General features: G+C 39.9%; 1 protein-coding gene across 2 annotated transcripts in view; it reads left to right on the top strand.

Moving 5' to 3' along the window:
- Positions 1-14,502, top strand: part of CRHR2 (corticotropin releasing hormone receptor 2) — a 114,614-nt gene that overhangs the window by 67,148 nt on the left and 32,964 nt on the right. For both annotated transcript variants that reach the window (XM_069859228.1, XM_069859229.1), the window contains 3 exons: positions 1,507-1,660; positions 5,135-5,195; positions 12,101-12,173. In XM_069859228.1, the coding sequence (XP_069715329.1) occupies positions 1,507-1,660; positions 5,135-5,195; positions 12,101-12,173 (288 nt within the window). The remainder of the gene's footprint in view (positions 1-1,506; positions 1,661-5,134; positions 5,196-12,100; positions 12,174-14,502) is intronic.

The raw sequence follows: 14,502 nt of genomic DNA on the forward strand, positions 1-14,502 counted from the left end.
GGTCAAAAGTTTCATACACTTTAGCAGAGTTAATTAAAAGGCTGAAGAATGGCAAGACCAAAATTACATCGATGATACCAGCTAAAATAGGTAATTATTTCATGCTTCAGGGAATACACTGAAAGCCTGCTTGGTCAGAAAGAAATTTTCGCAGACTTCCATGTATAGCGTTATGGAAATTACCATCAGCAGTTACTTGTGATTTATTGATGCGATGCTACCATCTGCCTCTCTATAGCTAACAGTGTACTCCACAGCTGGGCTTTCACTGCACAACCATTAGGAGAAGATGCCTTAACTGATGCATTGAGCCTGACCAAAAATTTCTCTTGAAGTTATAGAAAAATCCAGAGGTGATGAGTGAAGCGATGTGATTTACAGGCTGAAATGCTAATCACAGGAATAGAAGGGGTGAAGTGGCTGATAAAAGTGTAACTTTAAAGTAAAATATCTTTTTTCTAGATAACAGTGATGCTCCTTTCCTTTGGTGGAAATGAAGCAAGTCTGTGACGTTAACTTCTAATATTTTGTTTGAATTGCTCTGCAGATGGGTTATGCTGCCTAAGATATGCTTAGACTCTTAGGTCATCTTTGGATACAACCCTAGGCTATGGCTATACCTCTCTGAAGATAGTCTGTAGTCAGATGGACTGCCTCCTCTTTCCTTCTTTCCACATACTTCTTAAACTTCCCACAGACTGCTGGTGATGTCTTACAGCATGGTAATCTTCCCAGACACGCTCAGATACAGAATACCCTGCATGTTGTGGCCAAAGTGAAGCTTCCACAAAAAGTCACAGACATAGCTGTGAGTTCCCAACAGCACCTAAGATACCGTGATTCCAAGTCACAAGTATAGATCTACATCTCATGAATGAATTCTTACCGTTGATTGTTAAGGAAATAACAAGATTCTTGTGAAACATCACCTGGAATATTGTGTCCAGTTCTGGAATCCTCAACATAAGAAGGATATGGAACTGTTGGAGTGGGTCCGGAGGAGGGCTGCAAAGATGATCAGAGGGCTGGAGCACCTCTGCTGTGAGGACAGGTAGAGAGAGTTGGCACTGTTCAGCCTGGAGAAGAGAAGGCTCTGGGAACACCTTATAGCGACCTTCCAGTACCTGAAGGGGGCCTACAAGAAAGCTGGGAAGGGGCTGTTTACAAGAGCATGTGGTGATAGGACGAGAGGGAATGGCTATAAATTGGAGGGGGAAAGACTTAGACTAGACATTAGGAAGAAATTCTTCACAATGAGAGTGGTGGGGCACTGGCACAGGTTGCCCAGAGAAGTTGTCGATGCCCCCTCCTTGGAGGTGTTCATGGCCAGGTTGGATGAGATTTTGAACAATGTGATACAGTCGAAGGTGTCCCTGTCCATGGCGGGGGGGGTTGGAACTACATGATCTTTGAGGTCCTTTCCAACCCAAACCATTCTATGATTCTATATAGAATTTATAAAAACTTGTCATGATTTTAAAGCATTATTTTCTGTTTCCTTTCCAGCCCTGGTGTCGATGTATTACTACTGTCTACAATTATTTTGTGGTGACCAACTTCTTCTGGATGTTTGTGGAAGGCTGCTACTTGCATACTGCTATAGTGATGACTTATTCCACAGATAAGCTGCGGAAATGGGTCTTTCTCTTCATAGGATGGTGTAAGTGCCTTGTGTGTTTAAAATGGTGCTACAGTATACCTAGGATTAAAGTGATAAAGACAAGAAAAGCAAGAATAAACTTTAGAAATCCCACTGTGGTGAGATCTGACATTCAAACCTAACTTTGGCAGAACAAGAGGAGGTCAAGTTTTGTACCTCTCTGTGGTGATGACACAAAACTAGTAGGTTATTGCTGGATGTATCTTCTCCATTTAGATCCTCAGGCATCTAGTGTTAAGGAATAGAGAACTCTCTTGCTTAGCATTTTGGGAATGCAGCAGTTCATATGTCCCTTTCTCTTTGATCATCAAAGCTGTGTTCACAGCACCTCATACACTGCTGCTCAACATGGCATGAAAAGGAAAAGGTACTGTCAGTGCCCTGTGGACCATTTGGTTTCAAGAGACAGATGAGACAAGTGAAGAGCTAACTAGAAGAGAAGCCTAACTATCTGCCAGTCTATCCTTACAGCTGTCTTTTGGACTGCTGCGGGATTTGTTCCTAGAAAGCAACCCTTAATCAAGTCACATGTCATCTTCATACTGTCCTTGTAGCTGCTTAAAGACAAAAAAATAGCTCATTGCTTGCTGTTACGTCCTTCTACTGGGTCAGCCTGAACCAGAGCAAAGGATGCTCCTTCTCCCTAGCTACATCTATATTGTTGGTCCATCAGTACAGGCTGGGAACTGACTGTCAGAGTAGTAGTCCTGAAAAAGATGTAGGGCTTGCAGTGGATGCAGGCTAAGTATGAGTCATCGGTGCCCTCTCATCATGAATTACATAAAACATACTAGGAGTGCAGCCAGAAGATTGAGGAAAGTTGCTGATACTTTATCCTCAGCTTTGGTAAGGCTTCTCTTGAAGAACTGTGGTCATTTTTGAGTGTCTTAGGTCAAGAAGGATAAGGAAAAAAATGCCTATCATCCAGTAGAAGGCTCCAGTATGAGCAGAATTCTTGAGGACATGACTTATGAAGTGAGGCTGAAGGAGCTGAGCTTGTATAGTTTGGCAAAGAGGAAGCTAAGGAAGAAGCTGTTAGGTACTAGGAATGATTTGAAGATCATTGCAGAGATGATGGAGCCAAATTCTTGTTGGTAATAGCAGATGTTATAAAAAGGGGCAATGGCCACAAATTACAGGCTGGGAGGTTCCAGCTGCACACAAAATTTACCCAAAAGTTAAACAACACTGGAACAGATGGCTTAGAAGTTGTGGATCCTGGAAATAATGAAAATTCAGCAAGGGTAAGCCCTGGCTGAGGTGGATTTGTGTTGATAGTTCTGCTTTAAGCATGAAACTGAAGTGGATACCTTCAGAGGTCCTTCCCAACCAACATATTCATGGCTTGAACTTGGCCAGGAGAGGTTTAGCCAGAGAAGCCCTCTGTGAGCAAATTGTTCTCTTGACTGCAAAATCTGGGGTCTAACAGAACTAGTGAAATTGGCAAATCTTTTCTGTGGAAAGAAGAAAGGTGGGAAAAAAGTTACAAATGCTTTATTTCCTGAAAGTAAAATGACATTTTGTTCAGAAATGCCTCTTCCCCTCAGAATTCAGCAGAAGTAATTGAATGCAGTTCTCAAGGCAGAAACAGCCTTTAAAACAAAATATGTCATCCAATCAAAAAGCAAATCGGAGGAAAGAGGAGTTGTAATATAAGTAATGTGTTTATGTGGAGAATTGATTGAATTTTTTTTTTTCAATATTTTTCAATTCTGCCACCAGACTGGAAAAATCAGCTGTTCCCAAAGCTCTTGCAGTAACCCTGGCTGGTTTGGTCCCTGGTATTTGCTCACCCAACCTCTCTCAGAGCCCTCTGGGTCTCTGATTGCTAATGTAGGAGTGGTGTGAGCTGAATATACCTTTTCTCTCACCCTTTTGGATACTTTGTGTTTCTTCTTTGCCTTCCTTTACACAATCTTTTACCATCCTCATTTTCAAATCCTTGTTCTTCACTTCACAAGGGAAAATAAAATGTTTTCCTCTAGGATAAAGGACTTGGCATATTTTGTCTGTTCATGCCTAGCAAAAACATGAGAGAAACAACTGCGATGGACCCTGTGAGTCAATGGTGAACGAGACAGAAAACAATGCAACAACACGTAGGGCACGAGAGGCACCAGAGGTAGTGGGGCAAGACATCAGAATCATAGAATCATAGAATAACCAGGTTGGAAGAGACCTACCGGATCAGAACTTCACTATACTTCTTTCTGAGGTCAGAGATGACCATTTAGCAGTTCAATCTCATTCCTTCTGTGTTGTGATTCTTTGCACTCTATTTCATCTCTTTAAAACCTCCGTTTCCCACAGAATAAATAGGAGGTTAAAAGGCAGTTCTAGAGACTTGGCCAGACTGACTCCTGCATGACAGTATGTGTCATGTTGCTTCCAGTGGGAAAGAAGCAGGATCACTGAATCTGGGCTTCTGCTCATGCATACGCCTTAGAGTAGCAGTGATTTCAGAGGAAGCTGGAATGAGAGATGGAGCAGCTCTTTGGTTTTGCCTGAGGTGACAGGTTTAAAGCTACAGGGGAAATGGGAGAGGGAAAAATCCCCTCTTCCAATTTTGACATCAAACCTGTCCTTGCCTGCAGAATGCCTGGGTGAAAAGTTTTCCCTAGGAGGTCTGTGTCAAAAGGTCATTTCCACTTACTATTCCTTATTTCCAATTTCCTGCTCCAGCCAATCCCCCTGAAACCAGCTGAACTCTGAATGCCTAACACAAAACAAACACCAGGTCAAGGCTCTGGACATGAATCTGGTATAATAGAGTTGGAAAGCAGAGACCACAGTGCTGTAGGGTCATTAGTTGTACAAATATACCTCATCTACTACAAGGAGACTGCACATCCAAGGAACACTCCTGTAGCACCTGCTAGGAACAAGTGAGAAAGCAATCCCTTTAAGTTAAGACCAGCTGAATCCTTTAGAAAGGGCAAACAATGAATGAATTCTGGCATTGCAAGATATAAAGAGGTTCTTTCTCATAATCCTGTTTCACAAGAAGACTCATCTAAAAATATTGTAAATTTTGAAAATGGTCTTTATCCAAAGAGCCCAATATGTTTACAAGCTTCTTGAAACCTGGGAAATAAAAATCTAAGCACTCACTTCCAAGTGATGTCTCTAAGGTTTTTCCCTGTTGACTGCAGGAGAATTAAAAGGGACCAAAACTGCCTTTAAATCAGCCAGGATTGTTTTGATCACATATATAAATATATGTGTTTGCTTGCTAATAATTTTATTAACCTTTCTTAGTGTTACTGTAGTTTTCTCTTTTTGAGATGATCTTTTTTATGTATCCATAAAGAGGTCTTAACAATACAATGTCTCGAGTATACCGGAACAGGACCACTTGTATTTAGAGTCTTACAGTTCATTAACCAAGACAGTCCTCACACAAATTGGAATGTACATCTACATTATCCATCCATTCATGATTTGTGATTAACTCCTGATTTTTTGCTCTTCCAGGTATTCCTTGTCCAATCATCATTGCCTGGGCCATTGGTAAACTATACTATGAAAATGAACAGTAAGTGGCATTAACATTTGTGTTTATGTGGCTCTCTAAAGAAATTAAGAAATGCCTGCAGGCTGAACTGGTAATTTGGAAATCAGGTTGATTGTTAGGAAAAAGGAAGGCTCAAATCACCTCCATCTAAATCCAGACCACCTCAGATTTCAGAGAACTACTTGAGTCAAGTTCCACAAATACCTTTCCCAAATACCCTTGGCCAGGTCCTGAAGCTCTTATTTGATAGATTTATACATGATTTATAATCAGGGTAATCTCCTTCAATAGGAGTTTTGCTTGGATAAAACATCGGTAAAAACTACCGTAGAGTGTTAAAGGATTTTACACTCTGGATGTGCAGAAGTCAGTTGAAAGTCTGCTAAGAATAGTTTTATGACTGGAATTTTTGCCTTTCTAATTCTGGCTTTTCCAACTGGAAGCAGTTAGTGCATGAAATTGAAAAATATGGGAGATTAAGAGGTACCTACGTTTGGGGAATTTTTTCCCCCAAACATTGTTACTGGTCAGATATAGCTCAGTTTGTACTTTTCAACAAGTGTTTGGATCAGTGTCTGTTGTCTGTTACAGCTCCTTTCTCTAACCTTAAAACAAATTATTTCCTCCACTAATCTGTTTTTTCATATGACCACGCTCTTTGTGTGTCTGTAGCGCACCTGATTAAACCTGTGTCTACCTTTTAGATGTCTGCATCTACACCAATATGTGTTTTTTTATGATCAGCAGTGAACAGTCAAAACAGTAAATGCAGTCTGGAGTGCATTTCGCCTCACCTGGAAGATGATGTCCAAAGTAGATTGGATGAATTAGACTTACATGCACTATTTTTCCTGCCAATAAGGGAGCTGGATATGATAACTGACTGAGCGTTGGGCATCCATGCTGTAGGCATGGTAGGAATTCTGTTACGCAATACTAAGTTCTTCTCCTTTGCTTCCCACAGACTCTTTACCAATCTCTCTTCTGTAGCTTTAAAGATGACTTTGAAAGAGGCAATTCATTTCCCATGAGTCAAACATATTGGCAGACAAACAACCTCTCACTGAGGGAGAAGTGCAGTATCATTCCTTCCTTGCCTACAATAATCATACAGGAGAACTCACAGTAGAGTCTCAAAATGGCAAGAAAAACTTTAGTTGGAACATGTTCCTTGGGTATCCAAGTCAATCATCCCTGGGAGATAACCTCAGATCACCAGATTTCCCTAATTTCTGTGCTCACAGACCTTCTGGATTCATTAAGGATCGCAACGTTCTAGGTCTGCTTCATGGTCCGTTTCTTTGTGGTGCTTACTTGCACAAGCTAGAACAGCATAGCAGCTCTCTCATTATATTGAGGTAGGACTCTCTGCGCTGTGAAGGAACTAGTCAGCTTAAACAGCACAAAGCAAAATAACCAAAACTTGTGTCTTGAAACCTGAAGAGGCAAAAGCACCACATACTTTAATAGTGTATTAAGCATTCCTGTTGTGAATAAGTTTAATATCAAGATATGAACACCTTATTTTGGAAGACTTCTGATCACTACAAAAAGAAATAATGGAAAGTATAACCCCTGATAGGAACATGCCACGATACCTGTGATTGCACTGGACACAAAGTGCATAGCTGGAGAAACCTCTGCACCATCAGTGCCACTGCCTCCTTTCACCATCATTGTACTCCTGCAAAGTAAATGTGAAAGAATCTCCCCTTGATCTATCATATAGATGAAGAAAGACAGGATATGTTTATATAAGTGTGTGTGCTACCTGTCACCACTGAAGGTGTAACTGGCCCACATCCTGCACAAAAAAAGGAAACGGGATACCAAATACAGTCAGTAGGGCAAGAAAGATATTCTCATACTATTTGGTATGCAGAATATCCAGGCTGTTCCTGTTGAGTCTCCAGGCTCCAGCTCTCTACCTTGGATGGATTAACAAATGGACCTTGCGCTTTTAAATCCATGTCACAGATAAACCTGAGTGCTCTAATTCATCCTTTGCCTCACATGCTTACTGATAAGGGAGGTGCTAGGTTGCTCTTCGTAGATCCAGACAATTAAATTTAATACCTTGCATTGGTTTCACCTTTTTGTCTTTATTGCTGGTGTTTGCCTTGGGGAAGCGTTCGCACACATCCTCACTGCACAACGTAGCTACTCCAAAGGCATCAAGAATGTCATTTGGCTTCTGCCAACCACAGTGTGAGGTGTAATGGTCTGGAGCCTCAGTCTTATGCTTGCTTATTATCAGCAGTGGGGCCAAGATTCATGTACTTTACTGCGCTTGAGAAATCAAGACTAGATGCTTCTACAGTGCCATTTTTGATGTAGCACATGCACCCAGACAGACAGGCAGAGGTCTTGTAAATGAAGAGCTGAAAGGGGCATTAATCTGTAAGGCAAAGGCAGTTAAATGAAATCTGCTTTTGACATTTGTAGTAATGTCTTGTGCAGGGGAGACTCAGTGAAGTAAATGAACTGAAGCAAAGCAAGAGAAGAATAACTTGCTAAAGCCTTGTCAGTTGTCGTAAATATTCAATCACCGCCTCAGACATTAGAGCATATAATAATTCAGATAGCCCCTGCTTTCAGTCTCACAGCCTGAAGAAAGGAGCAGAGTCTGCTAAACAGTTAAACTCAAGCACATATAGGAATGCAACTACATGGACTTATGTATGAGATGTGCACGTGTGGGTATTTAACTTACTTATGGTCTATTTTCCTCTCCAGCTGTTGGGAGAGTTTGGAATAAACTTTGTGGCATTTACAGTTGGACTTGATGATCGTAGAGGTCTTTTCCAACCTTAATTCTATGATTCTATGAATACTTTTTTTTGTGCCAGGGTAATATAGAAATAATGCCTATAAATGCGTGCAAATATAGACAGAAAAAAATAATAGAAAAATAATAGAAAAAATAATCCATGGTTTTGAGATACAATTGCAGTCAGGCTATGGGAGCATCTCTTACGCAAGAAGAGGCCAAGACAGGAATGCTTAGACTGGAGAGGAGAAGGCTTAAGAGGATATTATAAATGTTTACAAATACCCTATAGGAAAGTGAGAAGGAAGTCAAGCCAGACACTTCTCAGTGGTTCCCAGTGGTAGGACAAGAGGCAATGGCACAAACTGAAACGTGTGAAATTCCATCTGTACATGAGGAAACGTGATTTTACTGTGAGAATAATAGAACACTGGAAGAGTTTGCCCAGGGAAGTTGTGGAGTCTTTATCTTTGGAGCTACTCAAAAGCCAGGTAGGCACAGCTCTGAACAACCTGCTTCATCTGCCTGTGCTTGAACAGAGAAGGTGAACTAGACAAGCTGCAGCTATCCTATGAAAACAGGCTGCTCTCCCCAGTCAGCCTAGCTGTTATGCTCTATATATCTCGACCGCCGGGGAAATCATGTGGTCAAACTATTCCCCCATGAGGTTCGACCTAGCAAAGTGGACACACACAGAAAACAGATATTCTTCCTGCAGTTTCCAAGACTGTTTGGAGATCCCTGGGGACATCCAAAAATTTAGAACAAAACGAGAAACATCTCTTCTTCACTGTAACTTAAGTTGTCTGGAGGTTAAACCGGAGTTCAAGTGACGTAGCTCATCATAGTTTAAGAGCTCAAAATACCACGTAGGAAGAATAATAAGAAAATGCTTCAACGAGCTTCCTCTTTGTTCTTTCTAAAGACTATGTTCTGCACATTGAGGCAAATATAATTGGTACTGTGGAAAATATCCTGTCTGGGATTTAGCGATTCTTTCGCAAAATCAGACAACTCTGAAAAAGGCACTGTTAAGTCTCAATAAAGGAACACACAAACGATTGAGAGTTATTGTAGGCATTTCATTGATGGACATTTGGTAAGGGGAAGATCTAATTAACAATAATGATAAAATCAGTGTTGTTTTTTGTTATATAAAGAACTATCAGAGAACCATGATGAATATTAATCAGTGCTATTCAATAGAAGTGTGTTTACATATCTGAGCCTAATCAGAACTGTCTTCCTCAATTGTACTCTTCAATATTCAAGGAGTATTTGCTTATTCTTTCAGAGGTTAACAAGAAAAGAAAAAAAAAAGAAAATGGCTTTTATTTCAAACAGATGCTATTAAAATTCTGAAGCACCAAATAATTTTCAGTGGTTTAGGTTTCTCTGTTTGGTTTTTAAAGAAATGTACGGTGCTGATTTTATTGCAGCAATAACATCTTATGCTGGATTTAAAGTAAGAGTTACAATGACAAGCAGAAAAGTTTGCAATATCTCAGCTAAGATCCCAGTTTGAGCATGTAGACTGTAAACATGAAATATAGCCAATCCAATGCAGATATATGAATGACATTGGCATATCTCTCCTCTTACACTTACTCACCTGATTTAATAAGGATACTAGAAATGTTTAGACTACAGTGTAACAGATCTGTTTTATAGCCTATAGAGAGTAAAAGCATACTAGAAAGCTGCTTTTTTATTCTCTTCACTAACTCCTGAAACATCAAGCTCCCATGGAGATGTCTGTGTTGTAGAAGTCTACCTTTGGCCACAACCATGTTTCCTCAAATTGTGTGAAAGGCTGTATATACACAACGTGCTTCATTCAGTGCAGCCTTGTTCTAATACTGGGCTTCAGACATTAAATGTCAGCATTATGCTCTTCAGTATAGCCTTACAGTTAAGCAGTATTTAAATTCCAAAAAGCAATGAGTAGCCTTTGCCCTGGAATCTCATTTGTGCTCTACCGACTCTGTTCCAAATTCTTTGCTGACTTTTTATAGCCCACTAGGTTCTGCCACATGCCTCAGCCTGTTTCTTATTAGTCCCTCTGCTAGAATTCCTCTGCTACAACAACCAGCTTCCCAGAAATTCCTCTTCTAACAGCTCTTGGTTCTCTGAGTTTCAGGCAATATTTAACAGTTCTCCTAAAATGCCCTTCAAAAAATTCTTTCAAATGTAGGTCTTTCAAGTTCTGGAGAGATGTTTTCCTGCCTTGGCATATGTTGCAATTCATTTTTCTTCATATCTTTCCATCTGTGTAACAAAAAAAACCCCACTAAAATATAAGTTTCATTCATTTAAGGCTGCCATGGGGATTCTTCTTGGATGATAACTTGGCTGCAGGAAGTAACCTATTCCAAGTCTTGCTCTCATCACCAGATTTTTGAAGATTAGTTGCAAAATTATCAATTTACGCTAATTTGTAGTCAATGCATCAGGGAATAATGGACACGTATTATAAATTATTCAAAGCTGCTCTTTCATTTATTTGGAATTTAAAAGAGGTAGAAATTGAATCAAGGAATGGCAAACAATTGTGTGATACTGAATTGTGCTCCAGATATCTGCTGCATGTCTCAATATTTCTGTACATTCATTTCAGTAAAAGCATTCTGGAATGGGCAATCAGCTCCTTTGGTTTTACCAATAAACAGGTATTAGAGAAAGACATGATGTGATTCAAAATCACTCCATCTGAGCCATAGCTTTACTTATGTCAATTTATTTGCATTGGACTCACGAGGTTGTGTTTTACGGACTGCAACCTTCTTGAGGCAACAAATCTTGAATGCTCGTAAAGGTGCAAATATGCGTCTATCTCCATGGCCTCCTTCTTTTCAAGTCTCTAGTGTTAGTTAGCTTATCTTTTAACACGAGGTGAACCCAAGGAAGACATTTTTTTCTCTGTAGACTTTCTATGTGGTATCCACACAGAAGGGGAGAAAAGGATCTCAGACCTTTAAACCCCAAAATCAACTTCCTAAGGCATCTGGAGCTCCAATGACCTAAACCTTAAGGCGTTATGATAGCAGAGTTGCATCTGCTTGGTGGAACTAGGATCCAGACCATGTGGCTGTATCTGTAATATTAAATTAGCTGGGACTGGAATAATTCCTGAGGCTGGAGTCCAAATAGCATGGAATAACTCACATCCATATTATAAAAACTCTTGGCCTCCAAGTCAGGGTAATTGCAGTTTGTAGACTATTGGGAATGTCCTCTGGCTCATGCTAGCCACAAATGTCTTCCCCAGAAATAGTTTTTGAGTTGGTTATTGTTTGGCCTGGGCAAAAACTGCAACAAGAAAAATGTTAATGGTGTAAATGATTGAGTCCAGGCCTAAGCCTGGTTTCTTATTCCTTTACTGACATAAGTATAACTGATTTATTACTGCCATTTAGGAGAGTGAAATGAATGGCCATATGGGTCACTATGAAATCATAGGCTTAGTCTGTTGTATAACATAGCAGCTAGAAAAACACTTGTAATTAGTGTGTGTGATAGTCAAGCAAGCACTGTCACATGGCCTCTCTGCTCGTTTGAGGCTTGTCATTTAGCTGTAGTTTTGCTTAATCTGAGTTGATTTCACTTCAGTGGAGTTAATACAGGTATTTTCTGGATTCAAATGTTGTCTCCGTAGTGCATGCTGGATTTGGTGGTCTCTGGCATGGTTCAAAGCCAACAGGATGAACTGCTTATTCATCCAGTACCTTATCCAGAGAGAATTTCCACACAGCTTGAGACATATTTGATGTAAGAAACAGTCCTTACATTATGGAATTGAAGTGTTCCTGGACATTGCAATAGATTACAGATTTTTTTCTTTACAAAGAATATTTCTTTCATCCCTTTTTGAGGACACATCTTCTGCATCCTCCTATAGCAGATTCTCACATTTTTTGGAAACAGTTACATGGGCAATAGCCAAAAACATGCTGGAACTTGAATGGTCTAGTGGGACAGGAAAAAGGGACTCACATCTGTGACAAACAAAGTCGCTTTATAGCAGAAAACTCAATCACTTGCCAATTATGCACATGATTAAATAACTCAGCGAATAAGGAAACATCTCTCTATGATGTCCATGATATTAAAATCTAAAAGTTAATTCCCTTTTATAATTTTTTTTTTTTTCTGACAGATGCTGGTTTGGAAAAGAGCCAGGGAAATATATTGACTACATATACCAAGGGCCAGTGATTCTTGTTCTTCTGGTAAGTACATATGTGGGTGGGAGGACACTATCATCTCCCATTGAGGGATAATTTGTTAGGCATTTGCGATGTTCCACATCTACTTTTGTGTAAAATAAAACATAAACAAGGTCAAGCATCTTCAGCTGTTCTCTGAAGATGCTACAGTAGCTAACACTGCAAGTCCAAATTGCAGTGATCTGGTTTTGGCCATTTCCTTGACCTTAGGCCATTCTTTCCTCCTCCCTCTAAAGCCGTTTTTCTTCCTTTGTGCAGTGCTTTGAGATGTGAGAAGTAAAAATGTTCAGAAACAAGAGGTACATTGCAATTTCCTCCACTTGAGGCTCTTGAGAATGAGGACAATGCCATCATGCATGTTTATTAGAACAATGTAGTAGTCATGGCAAGGGATTGCATCTTCTTGTACTTCTACATCTTCTTCATTCCCATCATTGCTGTGTATTTGTTTGTTAGATTTCCTGTTGTTAAGTTTCCTTTTCAGTACCACCTACTATTAACAGGCTATTTATCTGTTTACTCAACACTCTGTCCCCTGTGCCAATGAATAGTAGGCAGAGGAAGAAGGCAGCTCATTCATAAACCATTTTGAACCTTAAACTAAAATGCAGTAATGCTTTTCCAGAAAATACTGGGTGTGGATGGAAAAAGACAATTAGATGGACAATGCTGAAAAACATGATTCTACTCTTCCACTCCTTTGCACTAAAAGGCACCTAGGAAGAAGGCAGATGTCCTAACAGAGAATTCATAAGTCTCAGCGGGGTCCTCTCTCTTAGGGAGTCGAGATTTGGTACAGCTGTCCCTTTTGCCACTCCAGCACCCATGGGGAGGGTGTAAATGCTCCAGAATAGCCAGCTACTGCCAGCTTTATTAAGGCTAAGAAGCCTTGTGCTCTCTCCTTCTCAGTGCCAAAAAAAAAGCTTCTCAGTTGCCTAAGAAGCCAGGTACTAATCTGAATGTTTCTTAATCTGAAATCAGGAGAGTTAATTTCTGTGTTTATTGTTAAGATGCACCGAACAGATCAGACTGTGTGTAGCCGAAAGGAGGTGGAGGGAAAAAGTAGGAGTTTGGTTTTATGTAAAAATCCTTTTCTCTATATTCTAAGGAGAGAAATATGATCAGTGTGATACATGCAAACAGCCTCACAGTAAATTGACTCACTGACACAGAGATTAACTCACAAATAAATCCTATTTAAACAACACAAGGTAGCAAGTTTGCAGTACTTCGAGCATTTGGTTTTCTCATCATTGCCTAGAAGTCTGTGAATCTATGAAGCCAACATAACCCCTTTAGTTAATAAGATCTGTAAAATACTTGGACATAATCTCTCTCAGATACCATAGGTAGCTTAGAGTCATGAAAATAGTTTTCTCCCCAGAACAGCAGTTTACTTAAAGACCCAAAATAGGCACAGAAAATGGAGGTACAGTTGGAGGCTGCCTCTTTATTATAATAGTGCCTCCAATTATAAATGCCTCTTCATTATAAATGCCTCCAATTTAGAGCAGCCCTGAGACCTCTCTAAACTGAGACCTCTCTAAACTGAGGCAGTAACTATTCTGCCCTGAACTGACTATTAAACCTTTCTATATTGGCCTGCACTTGAGCTCTATTTAAAACACTAATGAGATAACAAGAGTAATTGCCCTGTGGGGTGGAAAGCAACTATTCAGTTTAAAGAAATAACACAAGGGCAAGCCCTTTTCCTTGTCCTTACGGTTCCTTGCATCAGAAAGTACTGCTGGGTGAGCAAAAGAACTCTCTGCAAGCACAGACTAAAAGGCAAATCTGAAAACTCCTGTTACAATACACCCCGATTGCTAAAATATGCTCCCCTCCCCCCTTTTTTTTAAACTGAAAGTTGCATCTTTTGTTTATAATTAAAATACACAACTCCTCAGTGTGTTAAAGCAACTTGACAATTTTTTGATTCTTACGCAAATAAAATCGAATTTTATATAGTGACTCAAGCATCAATTATTGTTATTGGAGTTACCGACCCTGTCAAGGGTTCCATGAGAAATGTTGAACTAAGAGCACTGAAGTTTCACCTCTGCCATCTACTCAGGGCAACGCAGTCAAACATCACCCTACCAATGTGTCAGAATGCCTCTACCTTAACACAGATGAAGACAAAGAGCTGCTTCCCTCTTCTTTCATCTTCCCTCCAGCAAACAATTGTCACCAGAAATGGAAGGCTCAAAGATTTCAAAGTTGTACAACTCTGCACCCTCTTTCAGTCACAGCTAATGAGTTGGATTTGAAATAATGAAGAACTGTAACGTTCAAATGAAGTTCATGTTTTATGAAAGAAAATACAAGACAA

Source organism: Phaenicophaeus curvirostris, chromosome 6 (genome assembly GCF_032191515.1).
Source record: "Phaenicophaeus curvirostris isolate KB17595 chromosome 6, BPBGC_Pcur_1.0, whole genome shotgun sequence".
Taxonomy (NCBI): domain Eukaryota; kingdom Metazoa; phylum Chordata; class Aves; order Cuculiformes; family Cuculidae; genus Phaenicophaeus; species Phaenicophaeus curvirostris.